Source organism: Drosophila biarmipes, chromosome 2L (assembly GCF_025231255.1).
Source record: "Drosophila biarmipes strain raj3 chromosome 2L, RU_DBia_V1.1, whole genome shotgun sequence".
Classification (NCBI taxonomy): Eukaryota; Metazoa; Arthropoda; class Insecta; order Diptera; family Drosophilidae; genus Drosophila; species Drosophila biarmipes.
This window is the reverse complement of record NC_066612.1, coordinates 12,580,953-12,603,037: the sequence shown is the minus strand read 5'-3', so window position 1 is coordinate 12,603,037 and position 22,085 is coordinate 12,580,953. Positions and strand designations below refer to the sequence as shown.

At 39.5% G+C, this 22,085-nt stretch overlaps 1 protein-coding gene across 9 annotated transcripts in view; it reads right to left on the bottom strand.

Moving 5' to 3' along the window:
- The window catches only part of LOC108033640 (rho GTPase-activating protein gacF), a 38,058-nt gene extending 20,221 nt beyond the window's left edge, over window positions 1–17,837 (bottom strand). For 2 of the 9 annotated variants that reach the window (XM_050885400.1, XM_050885402.1), the window contains exons 1-3: window positions 17,164–17,837; window positions 3,645–3,730; window positions 2,145–2,221 (exon numbers count right to left, since the gene is read on the bottom strand). In XM_050885400.1, coding sequence (XP_050741357.1) covers window positions 2,145–2,221; window positions 3,645–3,689 — 122 coding nt within the window. In that variant the 5' untranslated portion in view covers window positions 3,690–3,730; window positions 17,164–17,837. Of the gene's footprint in view, window positions 1–2,144; window positions 2,222–3,644; window positions 3,731–17,163 lie in introns of those variants that run through there. The other 7 variants (XM_050885399.1, XM_017108065.3, XM_017108060.3 and 4 more) reach the window with 5 other exon arrangements.
- Window positions 17,838–22,085: the final 4,248 nt, after the last annotated feature.

Below are 22,085 nucleotides of genomic sequence, written 5' to 3'. Positions count from 1 at the left end.
TGTACGGATAATTTACCGTGGGGCCAGCGATAAGGATGGAATTACGGGCAAGGTCAAGCTGAGCAGGGTTTTGCTGGGGAGTACTTAATGGTTAATTGTTTCTATAATGCTATTATAATTTCTAAGGCTAGGAGCTAGGGGAACTTGAGTTTAGTTCTCGCCAGAGGGTACTATTGAGGAAGGTTAATTTTTTTACTCAAAGTAACTGTGGCCCACGAATACATTTTATTTATTTCACTATATAAATAAAGAAACGAATTACATTAACATTAGGAAATAAAAAGTTTACTAATGGGATTCTTTAACTAACAAAAGGATTTTACATTTAGGAAGAATACATTTTTATACACCCATAGATTTTTATACAAAGAAAATTAATATTATCCTATATACTTTTTTTAATTATTAAAAGAACACGTGATTGAATGTTCTCAAACTTTTAGCTTTACTGTTGTATTTGAAAATATATTCTAATTTATTTTAAAATTTGGAAATGGTTTCCCAATATCATTTACCAAGCCCATAAACTTTTAATCACCCTTGCTTAACTGGTCATTTCCCACTGTGCCATGTCCGCCATTAAAAGTGTGTGTGGTGTGTGTTTGGGGCAAATAGTCGTGATGTTGCCCACTTCGTGACACATTAATCATGACCCGCTCAACGACTGTTTACCTTCGCTCTGACCAGCACCACCACCCACTCCCTTTTTCGCTCCCAACCCCCACCCACTCCCACTTTCCATTACTCCCAGGACATTCGGTTGTATGCAAATATTACAGTTTGTTTGTTTGCGGGTTCGCCTTTGATCGCTCCATATGGAAATTGAAAAACTTTTTACGCGCCGGCCTCGCGTGAAGCCAACATGAAAATAGAGAAGAAGCCAAATGAAAATAAAAATGAAAATGGAAGCCTTTCTTCGCGGTCAGATGTCCTTATAGTGCGTTGTTGCTGCGTGCCCTTTAATAAAAATTTACGTCTTACAGTCTGCTATCTACAAGTTAAATGTTCATAAAGATGTTCTATTTCTTTCTTGCTAACAAAAATGTTCAGAAACTCACAACATGTCAAATATTCAAAAAAAAATGGAAATAAAATCTAACCCAAACTTACATATCCATTTTCAACTGAGATTGAAGATGAACTTATACTTTACTAATTTTAAATATCATTATGATGAATTTGTAAATTCCGAAATATATATAAATATTTAAAAGTTAGTCAATATTTTTATATTTAATGGCAGCCAGAACCACAAAAAAAGTTTTGAAAAAATAAAAATAAAACATTAGACATTTATAGCTCCTGTATGATAATTTGTTTTTTTTTTTCTATAACCTATGAACCTAAAAAGCTATCGAACGGTTTGATTTATTCAGGCTCTACTGTATATTTATGGCATCTATTTTTCACTGTCTGTCCGGACGAAGTGGCGCCAAGAATCGTAATGGATCCTGGAATGGGAATGGGATGGGGACACGAAGAGCCACTGGTCACCGCCCTCTAAAATGCCGAAAGTCAACTGCGTCATTGTTGGGTAGAAATGTCAGGCCCTAGCCCAATTTCACCCGTTTTCCGAGGGGGCTGCAGGGAGATAAGAGCCCCGGGCTTGGCCAGGCCCATTTCCAGTGGCCTTGCATCATTAACTTAATTGCTCAAACAGTCGACGGTCCGACCAATTGCCGGGCTGAATTATTCAGTTGTTCTGCTCGGCCAACTGGCAATTTTGCGTCTTTTCTAATGTCACCACAAGCTCATAGAGGACGGCCTGTCTCTGTCTGTTCTATTTTGCGCTGCATTGGAAAAGCTAACCGAACAGCCCAGTTTTTCCGCAGGGGATGGAGAAAATCCCCACGTGCATTCGCTGTGGTCGTTGGCCCGTTCACGTTGTCACCGCTTTGGGAGGGGCGTCACGTGTAGAGGGGATTAGCATGGTCCCCCCAATTTGACATTTTTTAACGAAAACAAAATGCAGAGATACAGAGCGAATACCAGGCACAGGCCATTTTCGCGGGACTAATTGGATTGAAGAGTTTTCCGGCTGCGCTTTTGCCGACGCATATTTCAGCAGAAATTTTCATATTCATATTTTTGAGAATTCACATGGGCGAAAATCGGTACAGCCTAGTCTAGGGGTGCATACATACCTGCATCGTCTTATCCAGTATGAAATGACAACAATTCCACCCAAGATCAAACCACCTAAGGCACACCAAAATAGGGTCTGAAAAAGAGGAAATTAAAGAGCATTAAATTGTAATTCAATAAGAACGAATTATTTATATTTCAAATTTACCATTTTAATAATGTCTCATTTAAACAAATAAATAAATTATAATATCCAACAGCCTGTCTATTTTCCTGACCTTTTTCTGCTCCTTTTAATTATTTGTCCAATCCCTGAACTTATCTTCTAAACGAACCTGGAAATGGTTCGGCAAATTTAAATATTCAATAGGTAAAATTCCTTTTTTACATTGCTTACACACAAAATTAATAAATTATTTGTTATCAGCTGACCTTTTGCAAAACGATTCTCATCGTTGGCAAAAAGGGTCTTTGCCCTACCCCCAAAACTTTACCAATTTGGCTTTGCCTTAAGTAAAGTTCAGTGAACAACTTGACATCTTTGTAAAAGGTTCATTAGATTTTCCCCCATCCACGATTTAATCTTTTGCCCAACAGACAAGGCCACGCCTTCCCGGACTTTGTAATCAAATTGTGTATTTCAGTTTTCACGCTGTTTGGAGGGAGCATGAGGAGCTTCAAATCATTTGCGAGAATAATCTTTTTAATTTTATGGACAGGCGGACAAGTCAGACCCGGACTCGGATTCGGAGGCGGATCATCAATTTTGCAGCCAGAAATGTCAATTGCAGTTGGCATTTCGGGTCAGAGGCGAGGCCAAAGAATGTCAATCCAGACACAAGTCGATAGAAATCAGATTGTGTGTGCGGGAATCTGTCGATTCATTGGGGCACGGGGTCACGAATGATTTATTGACAAAATGCCTGGATGGCTCATGAAATATGCAACGCCGGCAGACGGGGAAGTTACCTTGGCATAATGCGAAAAAGATATCCTTTTATTAGCTGGTCAATTTGATGAATTATCCTGGGATTAAGCTCTAACTTTTTAAAATATAATTAACTTACAAAGGCTGAATTTATTTATTATTTCATTGATCCGGTGCATCAAATCGAAATAGTACCTGAAGCCAAAGGTCTCAGATCTAACCCTTTCAATACAGATTGAAAGGAATAAAAATTGAAAAGAGAGGGGCACATTTTCCGGCCATTTCCCATTTTCCCAACAGTTTTGGAGCAATAAAATTCTATTGCCAGGACACACACTCGAAGGCATCCTTTGTCTCGGGCTCTTGGGCTCATCCTGCCACCAAATGGAGCTTCCTGCCAGCCTGGCTGCCTGCCAATTCAGAGACAATGCCACATCCACATCAGCCTTTCCACCATTTCATTTAGCATTTGTGGCCACTTTGCTTCGCCTAACTATTTTTTGGCAACGACTTTGACTTTTTGGCCTGCCATTTTTATGCCTCGATAATTGCAGCCGCAAGGAGTTGTCAAGTTGTTAAAATTATCATAAAATACACCAAAGTTCAAGGCCCACTCCGAGGGGATACTTACAATCCAGTAGTGCGTTTCAGTTTGTCTGCTTGGATTCAATTGCATCGCACGTTCCTTTCATCTAAGAGCACGTCACAGTTGGTTTGCTGGAATGGAAAACGGATAGTTTGGGTTAGACTAAGACTGGAGAAGCAAAGTACCAGCACGGTAAGTTGAGCTGCAAGTCGGAAATATTGTTTGCATACTCGTATCTCAAAGTTTTCCTCCTCGGAGTTAGTTTTCAAAGCGGATTCGGTTAGAGAAGTTCTCAGGCAAAATATTAGTTACCAAGAACCGCCACAGAGTATAAGTAAGGAAGAATATATATAAATTATTGCATATATTTTCAGTATAACAAGGCATAGATATCGGATTATGGCGGTAACTGAAGATAGCTTTAGCTACTTTTAAAGCAAGTTTGAGAAAATACAAAAGTAAATGAAGTCCTTCCCATATAATGACCATCAAGAAAAGCTGAGTGTTTGATATTCCAGCTCTTGCCTTGCCTGGTTATCGACCATTTGCCCAAAATCCAGCTCCTGTAATTACACATTTATTGATTTGTTTTCGGAGCGAATAGAATTGCCAAAACAGCAAACACCGCCGACCATTGAGTGAGCTCAGCTGAGCCAACAGCGAAGGCGATTAGCTCTGCTCATCGAATTTTAAGAGCACTTTGTCCAGATTGCAGTGGAGGGAGTGGCTAAATCGAAGTTCTGGCCAAGTTTGGACTTGAGATTGAGCCGGAGGAGCTCATCGCGTTTGATTTACGAGGACTTGTTCAATGGAGCTTTCTCAATATTTCAGTGACTGCCGCCTTCGCAATTATCATCTTCAGCAGTCCCGAATATTAGTAGGTTGGGAAAATATCTTTGGCTTAAATGCTATGTCTTACTCTTGGCGTTTCCGCAGTGAGAAAGAGAGGTGGAAAACGGCAAGCTGTTGATTTTCCCGCTTTTCCCTCCGGAATTGTCAGTCATGCTCTTGTTCAGCACGCGTCTAAACTTTGAACTTTTCGGGGAAGACAAATGTTGAGCCAGAGTACACTTTTATGAACATGTGGCGATTGTTTGACATTCATTTATGTAGGAAAACTGAATATAGTCAGAGAAACGAAAATTAAATTTTAAGCTGCAGTGTAATAATGATATATATCTGGGCAAGATAAATTATAATTGCACTCAACCAATAATCACAATAAATTATGTTTTTAATCATGAAATAAAATACATTTAAATGGAAGCAGTTGTTTATTCTAATCCATTCAAATTTGTAGCCTTGATCCGAAACGCCACTTAAGAAATATAAGCAAGGAACTTGCAGCAAACATTTAGGTCGAAATGGGTATTTTTGCAAATGTACTTTTTACTTTTTCTTGCAATAAAAACTTTGTGGTTTCTGTCTCACCACTTATTCTAAGAGGAAAACATTTGTCAGTTACGAAGAACGATCAGGGGATTTATTATTAAGAAAAAAATTTTTTACGAGGCTGGGACACACCTATAAAATTATTTATAGCTTCATGTGATTTTAAAAGGAATCATTTGATGTCCTTGGTTCCTAGAACCTTAAACATAAAAACCCACAAACAAGTTCCTAGGAAAACCAAACTTGAAGTTACATTTATTTGGAGGTCATCTAAGGCCAACTACAATATTGGATACTCGGGATATATATCTAAGCCTCAGACACGCCCCTCCATTCAATAGCTTTAGCTCCCTTTCCATTTGACCTGATTTACCGATTCTCTATATTTCCTGTACAAAAAAATATGCAAATTTTCCCAACTGACTCTTCAAGTGTAATCAATGTTTTTTTTACCCCTGCAAGGCTCCGAGGGCCTGGCATTTGCATAGTGCCACTTGCGTGCATTGCATAAATGGATTTTTCACTCTCCAAAACCCGAAAATGGTAAAATTATGCAGAAATAGGGAAAGAAATGTAGTGGAGGTGGGCAGAAAGTAAGGGAAAACATTGATTTCAAGTGTAATGCGTGCAAATGTTTGGCCGTTAAATTAGAAAATCCTGTTTGAAATTGATAAAAGGAGTAGCCTCCAATACTTAATCAAAAAATTAAAATAACATTGAATTAAATTCAGAGCTTAAAATAATTTAAAAACCGTTTTTTTTAACAATGCAATTTATAAGTAATAATAATTTATGGATTTAAAATTCTGCATGCATGTATTTTCAATAAATACATTAAAAATCTATTAAGATTTTTGTTTTTTTTTAAATACCAAAAATATACGAAAACTCTTCTCAATATCATTTTTTTCCAATCGAATCAAAATAGCAATTATATATTCAACAGCCGCAAAAATGGTAATCAGTATTGATGACAAACGATCAAGGACTGCGGCCCAGCACTCGCTTTTTATTCCCCAGACTCTGATGTCGTTTTTATGCCTCACATGAATGCTGTCAACGTGCCATCAACAAACACATCGTCAAACCCAAGCACAACCTCGCCCCGACCCCACTGAAATCCAAATGCGATGGCATATGTTATGAAATTAGCGAGTTTACTTTGTGCGGGCAGCATTATAAACAGGCAAACAAAAATGGCCTAATAAAATTGTCAATAATGCGACAGCCACACGCGGTGCGGCCATCAAATGGGGGCTAGGAAAAGGAGGAACGGGCCAAGATAACTGCTGACAACGAGCACATTACTCATACGGAACGTGTGCACCCGTCGACTGGAAATCAAGTGCAGCTGACCAAAAATCAGTGTCACTTTCAGCGGGTTCATTTATCATCGCTTTGCCTTGGCAGCAGACAAGGCTTCCGGGGCCGAAGGAGGAGCTCCTGGATCCCAGGTCCTGGGGCAGCTGTCATGTTGAGCCAGTCAACGTGATTTGTCTCGACGCCAGTCAAATCAAGTTCTTCCTAGAAGTCGTGTCCTTTCGGTGGAAAAACACACTGAGAAAAACATATTCTTGATGTAAGATTGACATGACTTGCAGTTGTATCTTTTGATAAAGGGTTTTTAGTGCTAAATATTTTCTTTGGGAATATTTTGTTTTTTACAATTTACAAACTATAAAATAAAGGACCCTTATTTTTAGTACATGAAAATATTAAAAATGATCCCGAATTTTTCTCTGTGCATGAAAACCGCAAACTAGATGCAAGGGGAAAATATGGTGCCAAGTGAAAACTTTCAAGGCCCACGCACACATTTCCCCCATGGTTGCGTGTAAACTCATAATTTGGCGGCACGGTGAAAGTTTCGCTTAGAATTCGTTGTCGCTCAATTTGATGCGTGCCAGTGGGCGGTAAGCGTGGGGCGTGGCACCCGGGGCTATTATGATTATCGCTTGCGAAAACATTAATTAGAAGGTCATTGGCGAAGTGTTCGTTAATAATATTAATTAAGCCATTACGTTCAACTTCCATTTTCTTCCGCTGAGTGTCAATGGAATGGCATTAGCCCAACTTAATTGGAACAAAATTGAATGCCAAGCTGGGAGCGGTGATTTTGGAAGGGGTAATTAAAGGCAGTGTACTTAGGACTGAGCATTAGTGGAAGATTTTTTATATTTAATAAAGTAACTGCTAACCGAACCATTTATTCTGTACTAAGTCGTGGTAAAATGTCAAAACTACTTATAATATTTTTCTTCAAAAAACTTATTTAGACTTCTTAAATTAAAGGAACAACTGCATTGTTTTCACACAATTTTCACCAATGATTGTGTTAAGTGAACTGCATTTAATTTAAACAAAAAAACTCTTGTGAAATTTTATAGAGCCCTTAAATGCAGCTCAGACGTGGTGCGAACTGCTTTCCCAACATTTAGTTCTCCCGCATTAGCCGTTTCTTTCGGCTCATCTCTCGAATTTTCCCATTTCCGCAGATCAACCGAACGGCAATGGCAATGGTAATGGCCAAGAAAAGCGACCAAATGGCCGGAAAGGCAAACAAAAGCAGGAAAAACTAGATGGTGTGGCAAGCGAATAAACAAATCTCGCCATGGGCCTCTATATGGTCGGTCAGTTCCGCACAACTCGGCGTGGAAAATGGACGCCGGCTATTCGCCCCGAAAAGTACGTGCGAAATTATCTATCTTTTATTTCCATTATGGGTGTGCCAGTGTATCTGTGTGCCAGCGAGAGAGTGTTTATGCGTTTGGTAAATTAAATCGAGAGAAAACGCATTTAAATAAAGTGAAACTCGAGCGAATTGCAATGCAATCAAATGCGAATTTAAATCAATAAAATTGATTGGCGGCCGGAGGGCAACAAAAACGGGAGGTGACATTAAAGAGCATAGCGGGAAAAAGCTTTTCTCGTCAAGCTTCGACTTTGACTTTTCTTTTGGTGCAGATCGTAGGATTGACCACCTGCCGGAAATTCGTTTTTAATGTTCTCGAGACGTGGTTATGACAAAAATGACCAATACCGCCATCTGCGAGGTCACATTCGCCGGACTTCGGGACCGTGTTCGACCTTTTCCTCCTTCGCCTTTCACTCCCGCAACCGGATGTAATAAAAGCGAACGAAGACGGACATGCAACGGAAGTGCAGAGACGCCCTCCGCAGCCAACTTTCCCCCCGTCAGCGGACTGGCTGCCTCGTAAATTCGGATGGTTTCTGTTATTTACGGTCTGTTTGATTGCACAACAATGTGTTTATGTGGAAGGTGACATTTGTAATTGCCAAGAAACCGAGGAAGTCGACACCGACGACATTCGCACAAAGCCATCATAGTAAGGGTAACAGTAGTTGGACATTGCAGGTGAACGGAGCCACCATAAATCGCGATTCCTATCTAAAGAAATGTTTTTTAGAATGTGTGTATAGGTTGGAGGTCAGCGCACTGGTGGGGGGAATAAATTAAGAAATTAAAATTAGTACAAGGTAAACTCTTTCAAGGTGAACTTAAATTAAGCTAACACTCTTAATCATTTAAAAATGAATCGAACATTTCAGTTTTGTAAGTTGTGAAAAACATTTTCAATCGAAACGCTTGCCTTTCCAATTACTTACGACCTAAATATACATTGATGGACTTTCAAATATTGAATTATTCAAATTATAAATTTATATTTATTTAAGCAACATATTTGATCCAATTAAACTCTCAAATTTTAATCAATTGCCACAATCGACAACAATTTATTGGAATTATTTATTTTCATTTTCGATTTTACTCCACTGCCCCCTTAAATAAATATGATCCATATGCGAAATCCGGCAGCCGCAGGCACTGCTCATGGAATCGAAACTGAGCAAACAAAAGTGTTGATCGAATTTATTTTTATTAAAATGTTATCCCAGCAGACACCCACTCGCAAGCCCAAAAAAGAATTGTGGCACTGCGTCCTGGCAGTTGCTGGTTGCCTGCCACGTCCTTGTTGACGTTTTGTTTGTTTTTTCCCCGCCGTCGTCTTGGTCCTCTTATTTTTTTACGCCGAGTAAAATTGAATTCAGCAGAAATCTCTTTGAGTTCCTCACACGTTTTTATTATTCCACGGAACAAGCAGCAGAGCAATCCCTACCACCCCCGAAAGTTCTATCCTGCGCCCTCTGTTATTTTCTGTCAAAATTGAAAAGTTCCTTGTGGAAATGCTGCCATAAAAAGCAAGAAATAAGTTCATAGTGCCAAGGAGGATATCAGCGATGTTGTGGCTCTGTTTGCTTTGCTGTCGTCTCGCATTTTGGCAAATGTTTTGCATGCGAATGTTGTCCAAGGACCCTTTTTTTATGTACGCCGTCCTTCAGCCCTGACACACATTTTAGCCAAGAAAAACGGAAGTGCCACCAAAACGCTGAAACGGTTTCGGTTTCGCTTTCACTGCCTACCGGTAAAGAGATTAATTAAGCGATTCCGGCTGGCAGTTGGCACATTTCCCTCTTCTCGCGCAGTTAATTAGCGCACACTTCTGGCGGGCGGGTGGCCTGTAATTTCCCCGGGAAATCATCGCGGAAAGTGCTGACGTCATTGACATATGCCCCAAGCTGCGGTTGGCCAAGAAATCCCTACGAACCAGGCACCCAACCCGCAGAAAATGCCTCAATTAATCCCCAGAACGGTCGAAAACCGCAGCAACATTCGTCCCACAATGTCAGTCGAGAGCTGTTGACAGTTGTCAGTTGTCTTTTGTTTCCGCGGCAATCAGCCGAACAAATTGCTCGGGAGCTCTGCAAAGAATTATAACTGGCTGTGGGATAATTGTAAGCTGCCCGCCGACGGATAACTGATGAGATGGAAATGGGCTCGAATCAACGTCCGAGTTGTGTCAAACAAACAGTCAGATTTGACGCCAGACAAAGGGTATCAAGAACAAAAAAATGGGGCGGCTTCAAGAAATTTTCATTCAAGTCTTTCTTTTCAGTTTGCAGTTCACAAAAAAAAAAAGAAAAGACAATCAATTTATACTAATATTCAGTAACTATAAATGGTTGGAAACTTCATTTCTCGAAATATAGTCATTTTTGTCAGGGTTACATTAATAACCATAATACAAAAATTTGTTTTAGTGCCAAAAAAGTGCATTAATTTCACAAAGATCCTTGAGAATGAATAAAGGTAAAGGGACAAAGCTAAAGCTAATAAAATACAAAGGGATCCCCTAAAATAACCTGTCTTAAACACAGTATTAGTTGTTCAGATACCTAATTCACCTAGAAGATACTTAACCAATTTTGGTTACTTATGCTTTCAATTGCAAAACACTATTAGCCAGCTTATAATTACCGATGTGTGCTTTTGCTGCCAATTACCTTCTTTGTTTGCAGAAGGCATAAAATATATTCAAAATCAAAATGCTTAAGGCGTTCAAAACTCTGAGCGTGAATAATTTCACAAGGCCCACACGTGCTCTGTATCCTTCTCTATCGTTTTATATTATCTTTACCCGTGTACACTGAGAAAATATAAAAAGAATAAAATTGAATAAACATTATAAATAAATAGGGACTATTTTGTACCAATAGTATACAATTTTGTATTTAAAAATGTATATCGTGTACCATTTTACTTAAGAGGTTAACAACCAATTCTGTTTTGTTTATGGCTGTGCAAGTGATTTGCGTGCCTGAAACGTATCCAATTAATAAGGAGTCCAGCCAGCCGCACACAAGCAGATACACGCCTGTGCATAAATGATTAATGAGTGGCTGTGTCCTCGGATCCTTGGATCCTTTCTATTGGCAAACGATGCGCAAAGGACCGTTTACGGCGGACTCACGACCGCTGTCCACGCTGCTTTTGCATAATTAAATTATCCACAATCGCTTCACATTTTTCCGACATTTCCCACATTACTCTTTGTCCAGCTGGCTGGCTGTCACTCATTTTGGTCACTTTGCTTGTCCGCAGGATTTATCTGGACCCCGGGTACTTTACCTATTTTTGGGGCTTTTTTGTCTTTTTTCTTTTTTTTGCCTATCACTTTTCAATAACAACAGCTAAGTGTCTCTGGAGGTTTCGCAATGAGTCAATAAGACTAGTCAATTGTGTTCGATGCGTATCTGAGAAGTTAAGTCAACTGCGGACAATCCCTAGGGATTGAATAATCGTCGAAGAATACAATCCCCTCGGAAATCTGCTACTAAGTTCCACTCAAGCATATTGATATAGTTGCTGTTTGCCAACTGAGTAAACCTCTCATTCACAATCGATTAAACAGTTGAGTGCATGCATACAAAATGCATCCAAAATGTCTTCGTCCGGATATGCTTAAATGGCTCAATTAAGGTACAGTTGGTACTATTTTTGAGGAAATAAAATAGAGAATAGTATAAAGCTTAGGTGAGCTAGCCGAATGCCGTTTAGGGCTAATTCCGGTCCACTTTCACTCGGCCAACTTGAGGATTATGCAAATGGATGTGCTCTCTAGTTGACTTGAGCCCTTCCCAAGCTGTGTCCCAGTTTCCATTATCTTTGTTGGATAAGTAATTATGCCAGAAATTACAATAAACTTGCATTCGCACACAAATTCATTTGCATATCCCCTCTGGGCGGATCGTTGGACATAACATGCGACCACAATTTGACATTTGCTTATTGAGACAGCTCTGTGCGGCTCCCCTTTCACACGGAGAGAAAAACTATTAGAATTTGCCAAAGTTTGGTACAGTTTTTTTTGGTATTTGTGATATATTAAGCAACGAATTTTTATAAATACTTAATTTTAGAAATAATTAATTTTTTCGATTATAGCAAACATTTGAAAAGATCTCCGAACTTTTAAAATTTGTTGAAGAGGTGTGGTTTTCTTTCCTACTCTTTGCCTATTAGTTGTTTAACAACAACAACCATTAAAAAATTTTTTTCTTAATTTCGAAAGAATGAAAATAATGGCTTGTGTTTTTTCTCAGTGTAGGTGGGTGTGACCTGAATACAGTTAGGACGAGGTGGTGAGAACTAGTGGTGGTGCATGCTAAACTGCGGTTTGAGGTTCATATCATATCGTACCTGGCAAAACGACTCACAAGCGAAAAACCCCTATGGCATCTGCTTTGTGTGAGATATCCTGCCTCCTTTGTGTGGCACTTTCCCAGTTCTCTTTGTGATGTCCTGGAAAAGTGGGTTCAATCCCATCTAAAAGAGACTGATGAATCCTCTGAGAACTGCCCCCGAACTGCTGACCGATTTAATTATGATTGTCGGCCTGAGAATCCCGGTTAAGCCGAAAACAAATGACAAACGTTGGCCGACCGAAGGAGGCCAAGAAAGCAGAGCAACGAGTAGGCTGAGTGGGTGGAAAAGAACAGCCGAAAAGAAAACCGCAACAGCCATTTGAGTCCATTAGCTGTTAAGCCAATGACAGGACAACATGGCCCGAACAGAACAACAAAAGCAGCAAAAACTGCGACAGGAACAGCAGCCGCACATCGTAATAATGTCGTCAAAGTGCGGCTCACCTGCTAAACTCAGCCGTTTCCACAACCGCTACACTGGGAGACTTAATTGGAATTGAAATTGCAAATTAATCTCAGAAATAAAATATTCTTAAATTGAATAACATTAGGAATTAGTAAAAATTAAAAAAATTTGAAATTATTAAACATCTTCAAAGCCTATTATGATCAATTATTTCTTGTATCTTTAGAGAGAATTTAGTTTGTACGTTTTGGAGGGCTTAACAATTTTTTCTGTGGACAACCGCCCGTCGTTTTTCAGCCTGAAAAGTGGCCACCTGCAGCGGCGACTGTTGAAAGCTTTATGCTGAGGTTTTCCTTTTTCCTTTTCCCACCCGCCACTCTGCACTTTGTTGCTGCATGGGGTAAAGTAGGACAAAGAGGACTCTCACCCCTGGAAAGTTGGCCGGTCAGCTAATGAATAAATGAAACTGTCCCCGAGCAAAGGCGAAAAACGAGCGGACCGGAAATGCGCATTTCAAATGCGAGCGCCATGTTTAATTTTCAAATTACACCTATGAGCACACACACGTGAGTGTGCGTTCGTATTTATGTGCTGCTGGCAATTAGTCGCAATTGACGGCAAATTTGTGCCATTTACCTGTACACGCGTCTTTGTGTTTTAGGGTCTGCCAATGCAAAGCGGAAATTTGATTTGTGTTTCTGTTTCGAGCAGCGGAAACGGAAGTTGCTCGCATGTCGAACCGATCAAAGGGGATTACCCTGCGTGTGTGATTGTATGTGCTCTTGCCATAAAATTAAATAAGTAAACATTTTGTGCACACAAATATGTATACATTTAATTGTTTACTTCGCTGGGCGGTCAGCTCGTTTGTTATGCAAATTGATTGTTAGTTGAATGCGTACATGTTCATTCGGGGGTAAAGGGGAGCATATAAGTGGCTGAAGGTCCCTGCACTACAATTATGAATTGAAACTTTTAGGATTGCATTATAAAGTTGGCCACCTATCGGTGCTCAATGTTCGAGGGAGTAAGCTAAAAGCGTTGCCTAGTTTTAAGCGCCACTGTGAGCTTAACTTTATCATTAGATTAAACCCCTTCTCAATTTAAACAAAACTCATTGGAAAACTTTCTAATTAGTTGCTTTGAAAGGGGAATGGTAATGAATGGGTTTCTCCTCCCCTCTTTCTCTATTCTGCTTATGTTGCATATTGGAATGGGATTCAGGTTCAAATAAATTAGAATTATCTTGCCGCGCGCTGTCAATATGTTGATGCAAGATAAATTTGCATATTTCACGATTTATGACGGAAAAAGAGGGTGAGGTATTGCCTTGGGGTCATAATAACGCACACACTCGGGGTGGGCTAGGGGAGAGCTGCCATATCGATAAGAGCTCACTTGAAGGGTTCCATTCCCAAAGATGCATGTCCTAGAACATCCTTAAGTGCGGACATAAAAATAACTCATATGAATAGGTGCATACAGATGAGTATAACTGAAGCGTTCTTAAAAAAGTTCTTCTAGCTTTAGCCAGGATAATGCAAATGACACAAGTGACATAATATTACACAGCTCTGTTTAGAAAGTTAAGATAACTTTTAAAAGGTTCTCTATTATATACACATAAATATACAATTGTAATTATATGTTTAATGCCTTCCTAAATGTTCCCTAAGAGTATTTAGAAAATGCTCTTCCCACCCTCGACTCCCACGATTTTTCCTCCGCTTGTCAAAGTCATTTACAATCACAAGTCTGCCTCGACTTTGTGCCCCCACCACCTTTGGATTTAGGAACCCACACTTTGTGAAATTCGATGCGCGTAGTAAACGTTATTTAAGTTAATTTTATTGCTGGCATTTGTAAAATGTCAACCCCCGTATTTCCCCCAGATTTCCTTTCGTGGGGCTGTCTTTGATTTCAATTCTCTTATCGCAGATCATGTGTTATTGTCATTTGTTAACTTGTGACAACAATAAGGCCACTTTCTTTGGGGTAGGCGAAGGTCAAGCCCTGACCTTTCTAGCAGGCCCATAAATATTATGACTGCCCTAGTCGATAATCTCTTCAAAGTTTCAGTCGCTGGCTGGACTTTTAATGAACGTCAGAAAGGCACATAAACAAAATTTCGAGAGCCCCGCCCCCTGAAAACGACCACCGCCTCAAAACACACATGGGTGGGAGGGCCCACAGCGAATGCGAAACAAAATGTGGCCAACTTTGACCTTTTTCGAAAAGTGAAATAAACAAACAAATTGAAAGCTACACACAAAACAAACCCTGGCCAAGGGGCGGGCTGAGCGATGGGGCGTGGCCAACATGGCAGGAGGAACTAATTCCCTGGCCCTCCAAAAAAGGGCTCAAAATAAACACACTGGCCTTGAATACAACGCATAAATCAGCGAAGATATAAAAGAGATGGTGTCGATACGAAAACGTTTATGTGGAATCCAGAGAGGGTTGGGTGAAAGTGGAGAAAGGGGTTGAAATGGTTTATTATCTGCCTTGAGTAATGAGTGCGCTGTCAAATCAAGCGCTTGGGAATCCAGATTTTCCCTAACAACTTCTTAGATTCCATACCAAATTGTATTACATTGTTCTCTCCAGTGAATCTCCATGAGCTCAGTTGTCTATTTTTGGAACCTTTTCCAGAGAAATATCAACGCCTGTGTCCCCCACACCCTATGACCTTTGTTGTCTTTGTCAAAACAAAGGAAAATATGGCCAAGGAATATAACGCATACGCAGCCTTTGCTGTTTGAGCAGAGGCGTTTGCATAATTAGCATAAATTTCGGAACTTAATAAATATTGTAGGCGACACTTGGGCGCACTTAAATGTTATCTCTGCGCGTAAAAAATCAATACAGTCGAGTGATCAAAATTAACATGAAAATCGAATCAGGGAGTGAGGAAAAGGAGCCAAAGAAGCAAAAGTCGCAATCGAAAAAAATGTTTGCGCAAACACAATAAAATGTGAGGAGCAATAAAAGCAAAATACTCACAAAACAAATCGTTTTCTAGTTGGTTAACAAAGGTCAACGACGTGCAGTGAAAAAAATATTCCTATATTGGGTGAGTTTTATAACAAAAGATTTAAGAGAATGCGTATGACTTTCCTTTCTTATTAAATTGTTTATTGTATCTAGTTACTTACACAAAAATACAAATTTTATGTAATAAAATTGTAAGAATCGTCCTTTTCCTTGCTTAAAGTCTCTTAAAAGTTAAGGCAGAACCCAAATTGAATTTCCTTTCACTGTCACTGTCACTGTCACTTTTACTTCTTCTACTTGGATTTCCGTTCTCTCCAATGAGAGAGAGAGGGAGTTAAAAAAGTATCTATTTTGGGCAATTCGGCTGCTCGTCCTCTGATTTTGGCCTCATAAAATGTGGAGGGACGGACATTAGCTGTCTGCTCGTGCGGCGAGCCCAACCCCTCGAGAAACTTCCGAATGGCTTACGGCTATAATCCGGCCGTAAACTGAGTAATGTACCGCTAAGGCCTTAAAGGCCTCCTTCGAACCACCCAGAAATCCCATTTGGCTGCTCTTCTGCTTCTGCAGATGTCCTTGGGCGCAATGCATTCCAATTGAGGTTGAGAAAGAAACGCAGCGGCATTCAAAGCAATCCAAGCGCGTTTCTCAAGGGTGCTCTTCACCGAAAATAAAGGGGAAGGGGCGGATGGATAAATGGGTACACAACTCCGACATTACGATTGCGTCTTAACTGTCTCATTAGGAACAATTCGTGCAGTTGGCGCTGCAATTACCGAGTGGGGAAATGGGCAAGGAATGGCAATGGATGCTCCATTGAACGCTTGCAATCATCATCTTCTAATGCAGTTGCTTTTGGCAGATGGGGCGTATGCGTAATATGCATTCATAATCCCGCATGCAGTCCACAGCTGTACAAAGGAGAAGTCGCGTTGAATTGCTGGCAAATTGCAATCGGAATTGCTCCAAAGTTGCGAAAAGTTCAAAGAAACAGTTGTTGAACTCCCAGCGGGTTCAGAGTTCTAGTGTACAGCTGGAAATCAGCGAAGGGAACTAAGGGAAACCGGTCCTGACACACATTCATTAGGATTTCTGCGAACTTAACAAAGTTCGCTCGCAAAAAGTATCTCTGTTGATTGCAGAAATATTATTGATGATGTAGGGAGGTTGGAAGTTATTTATTTAGTCAAACAAAAAATTATTTTTCGTCAAGTAATTTGATATCGTTACTATTGTATAGTGAAAGTAGATTTTTGGTCGAAAAACAAAATATCCAAGCCCATAAATTTAACAATAGTTTTGTTTAGTTTAATATTTATACATATATATTCTGATAGATTTCATGGTATTTATAAATTAGCTTAAAAAGAATTGAACTATAATTACTCATTTAAAATTATAACTGATCAACAGCATGGTTTTATTTTGGAAATTGGAGTAAAAAGCTAATTATTTCCAAAACTTTAAAGAAAATATAAACAATAATTAATATTTTCAACAGTTTATTGTATCTAGTTATATCTGTTAAGTCTAAAATCAAAGGCAACTAATTTGCACACAACAACTAATTGCTCTTGGCTTCGATCTTGTACATACAAAATGCAATGTGGTTTCCGAATAATTGCATTTAAAGCCCTTCATTTTCCAAATAGGTCATAAAGGGCCAGAACCTGCCATCCCCTCCCCCCTCAAACCCACTGAACTCACCTGTAACCAGGAAACGGTGAGAAAAGCTTTGAGCTTGGAGTTTGTATGCTTTGTTCTGCGCCTCAGTTCCCGGTAGACGATTATCTGATTTATTGATGGTCTTAGATTGGGATTTACTTAATTGACATATTGCCGCTGAAATTTGCACTCGCGAATGTATCTTGAAGATGCGGATATATCTTACAGATGCGGATGTATCTCGGAGATGCGATGCGGTGCGGCCAGATGTGATGCTCTCACGCGACTGAGTTTCGGTGTTTTTGGTGCTCAGTGTTTTGGGTCTTCGGTGTGTTTTTGCTACTCGGATACTCGGATTTTTCGGTGTCCATTCGGCTCTCCGTGTTCTCCTCTCTTTAGTTGTTTTGTTGCTCCTGGAGGGCAAACAATTTGTGTTTTTGTGGGACAGCCAGCAAACAAAAGCACAGGGAAGCGGAATCAAAATAAATGCCTTAAATAATTGATGGCATTTCAAATAGCAGCCGAATGCGAACAGAAAATGTAATCAAATTTTGGTTAATTGATGATCTGACTTATTTTTCCGAATCAAATGTAATTTTGTCCAATTTTTAATTCAAGACTAACGTTAAGTTCGCGACGCGCCACTGAGTTGGGATGAAAATGCACTGAGAACTAGTGACGTCCACTCCGCTGGTTGACTCGAACTGGATTGAAAAGCTGCCAGCCGCTTGCCGCCTTCATTTCCTTCTCGAAGAGAGTGGAAAATCCAGAGAGAGAGATTGTATCTAAAAAGTTCCATTTGGGGATTTCCATTGACACCCTTTTCCCATGTCGGTGGCTTCGCCTGTTCCACTGTCACTCGGTCCGCTCCAGCCCTCTCTGGATGCGTCCAGCTGATTACCCCTTCCAGGAGCTTCGACTTTCATCAGTACTTGATGGTATCTTATGGATAACGGTTGGACGTCAGTCAGCTGTTTGGGTTTGCTACAATTCTCTGCCGTTAAAGGATTTCTCCAGTTGAAAGTTGCTTTTAAGAAAGCAAAATCAAATGATTAAATAGGTTATACTTAATTATAAAAGATTATTATATCTACTAAAAGGATTTCAGCATAGTTAAAGTATCAGTATAATTATCTTGAGTTGTAAGACTATGCAATATGTTAACATAGTCTAATTTTCATTTGAAATTTTAATTTCAAATTTCTTTAGATTTCCTTTATTGGTGTTTAAAAAAAAATAATAGTGAAAATGTAATTAAAAACTTTTTTCTTTAATTGAGAACCAGAGGAACCCTAAACGGTTTTTGTACTGTTTCGATAATATCGGATTTTGAAATACAAATTGCAGATACATTTTTCTAGCAAATAATTTGCAAAAAAATCAATTTAGGATTAGAGATATAGATTTACTTTATTGGTGTTTAAAAAAAAATAATAGTGAAAATGTAATTACAAACTTTTTTCTTTAATTGAGAACCAGAGGAACCCTTAACGGTTTTTGTACTGTTTCGATAATATCGGATTTTGAAATACAAATTGCAGATACATTTTTCTGGCAAATAATTTGCAAAAAATTCAATTTAGGATTAGAGTAGCCAAAATATTTATTTTGGTTATAAACTAATAATATAATTTCTTTTAAAAGTTGATGTTTTACAACTTATTATTGTGTCAACATATTTTTAGCTTGTTGTACCAATGTAAATCGTTATCATTTCAAAAAGTTACTTTCGAAATGGAGAGAGGATAGGAGCTTTCTCTTCCAGTCCCAAAGCTGGGCCAGCGTTCTGAGAGATTGCGATAGCTTTTCTCCAGCGAAGCGGCTACTGGGAGCTTTTACTCAACTTACTCAATAGCATTGAAAATGCGCTGTGCCGCTGTTGTTGCTGCCCCTTGGACCGCCCTCCCCCCTCGCTTTGTGGGCCACATCTGCTGGCGTTTCATTGATGCCCAAATATAGGTCAACAAAGTATTCGAGAGTGGGTGGCTGGGTGGAGGGGGAGGAGCCAGTGGGTGGTGGGAGCGGTACGTCGCAACTGAATTATCAGTGTCAGCGGGCGAGTGCAGCGGTGGAAGCGATGCTGCTATCGGAGCAACACGGCAAACATTGTAAATTGCTCGCCTGACGATGATTGCTGGGGTTCACCTCGCAGCTCACAACTAGCAGCTCGCATCTCACGGCTCGCAACTCAAAACAAATTGCCCGACATTGCGCATACGCCGCGTTATCGGCGTGGAATTTATGACGGCATGGCAGCCTTCTGCCCGTGTCCTTTGGCCAGCCGCCGCCGACTATAATTGAATTTTTAAGCGCCGCCAGCAGACCGCGAACGTCAGAGAAAAGCGACAAGTCTTTGCTGTCATCTTCGGGCTTTTTTAATTTCTCCATGCAGAGCAGAAATTTTAATGGTCGTTTTAATATCAAATAGGAATAATGGGAGATATAAAGATATTTTATTTTATTGAGGCTATAGCTCAAAAGGATTTATAAAAGATATTATAATTTAATGAGGCTACAGGATTTATGGCAGACATTAAAGTTATTGAGGCTACAGATTGAAAGTGAAAAGATATGTTGATTTAAGTCTTATTGATAAAATATATTTATTTAAAATTAAAGTTCAACTCAACATCGGTTTTACTTGGCTACCTTATTTGCAAGTGTTGACAGAGCTAACGTTTTACGCACCTAAGTACATAAATTCTTAGGTTCTAAAACATTATATTTAGATAGTGCACGCGTATAATGTAAAATTCTTATTTATAAATGTTTCCTGTGTTCCTTAGTGTTAGGTACATTTTCTTTATGACGTCTTATAAATTGAATTTTATTTAAAAATCTGTATTACTTAGTACAGACAACAATATGTGGTATTATATGTCGTTATTAAAAAGAAAAACCAATATACATTTGTACCATATAGAAATTTAAGAATGTCCAGAACTAATAATATTTCCCAGTGCCTAGGTCCCTTGGGCTACACTTTGCTTTGTGTTGCCGGACTAGTGACGTCCGAAATTGGGTCAAAAGCTGAGCCCGCTCAGCTGGCTAAGCTGCTCCTTCTCGTCCGCATGTTGCTCCTGCTAAGCACACTCGCGGGATAATCCTAATTGCGCTTTTAACACGCGACTTTGGCCCGTTCCACGAGCTTTCTAAGAGGGTTCGTTGCATTCCGCCAAGGACTCGCCTTCGCTGCGCGGAGCAGCAAAAGCCGAGGGGGATGAACGCTTGCAGCTGGCAGGATTGACAGTCACATCCTTCTGCGCCGGGAAAGTCACACCCTAGATGCCGCAGAACCCGCGTCTTCGCGTTTTCCGATGTGTTTCACCGGCACGTGCCATCCGACAGCCCCCACGGCACCAGCAATTTATTACAGCCACTTGAAGCTGCTCCCCCGCTTATCGCCGTACAATTTGTTAAGGCCAAAATAATCTACTGCCAACAATGACGTCGCGGGCAACAGAAAAGTCAAGGGAAGGTCCAAAACCAAATCAAGGAAAAGGTGAACTCAACTCATCCTGGAAGCGGTAATCTGATAGTAGAGAGTGGTACTTAAAGATACATTTTAAGGAGTTTATTTTCCAAAAACCTGGTTATTCTCCTCCTCCTTTATTAAAAGAATGTTTGTAAAATTCTATTTTCAAACTCTACTCTGTTAATATCTGAAGGAATACAACTTTGGGCAAACAATTGTAATTATTTAATTTCGTCTCTTAATGCTTTTAAGTAAAATTGATCGACAGCCTGTCGTATGAGCGATATGGGTAATACCTTTTCAAAGTAACTACCCGGTAATGCCTTTACAAATATTCTAAAATCCACTGATTATATAACACTTACACTTTTTATTTGCAAAGGTCAACTGAGAATTGCACTCATACGTAGTTAGGTTTGTTTGTTTCTAATATTATCTACCCCACTGGTCGCTGAACAAACAACCCATTCAATTATGATTATGATACTTAACAAATTACCGAAGAAGATGACAAGCGCTGTCGTTTCGACCGATAGGGTAACTTCATTGCGAATGACGAATAGTCAACAAATGCTTAACTGTTGGACTTTGTAATCTTTATTGAAAACGAATTTCATGGAGTCGAAAACATTGCGGGGGGTAAATGTCTGGACATATAAACAGGGAAGCCATTTTATGCGTAGTACATTTTTGTTTGTACTTAGTGCTTGGGCAATTATTATTTATTGAAATTGATTTCTCAATTTAATTGTCAAGTCATAAAATAATTAAAGAGAACTATAATAACGAACAAATATTTTTGTTGTATTATATTAAGTTGTGTTTCAAAAATTAAAAAATATGTTTTTTTTGTTGATTCATGTACCTAACAATGTAAATATGAGTCAAATAAAAACATAAATTTATTTCTCATATTTGTGGACACTCATACATTCTGGAGTTGGAAATAACAATTCAAGCTATATTTGTTGAGATGATAAAGTAGCAAGAATCTTTAGTCTCCCAACCGTTTATAGCCAATCGTTTATAAGGTAATAAGTATGATTGGTTTAACATCAAAGTTAGGTACTTCCCCTAATCACAATCGAATTGAATGAAACGGCTGTTGAAAGTCAGGTGCTTCAGATTACATTATATTGGCATTAGCTTGCGTTATCCTTGCCTTATACACATGACAAATCACATGACTCATTGGCAGGGTCAGTTATGTGCAGCTCATCGCGAGATAAGCAGCGATTCGTGAGATACCCATCGATTTGCGGTTGTACGGCTAATCATGACGTATGCAAAATGCATGGATTGCGCAGACGGTATAGCTCTTCGAAGTCGAATTTTTTATACTTTTTTGCCAAGAGCGCCGCCATATGGAATCAGGGCCGATAAGGGCTGCCAAAAAGCATTCAATATTCATTATCAGGCGAGATAACAGTTGGCAATACTCACTTCGCCAGCCACAACGTTCGAGGGCCCCATTGAGCAGAGCTCAGAC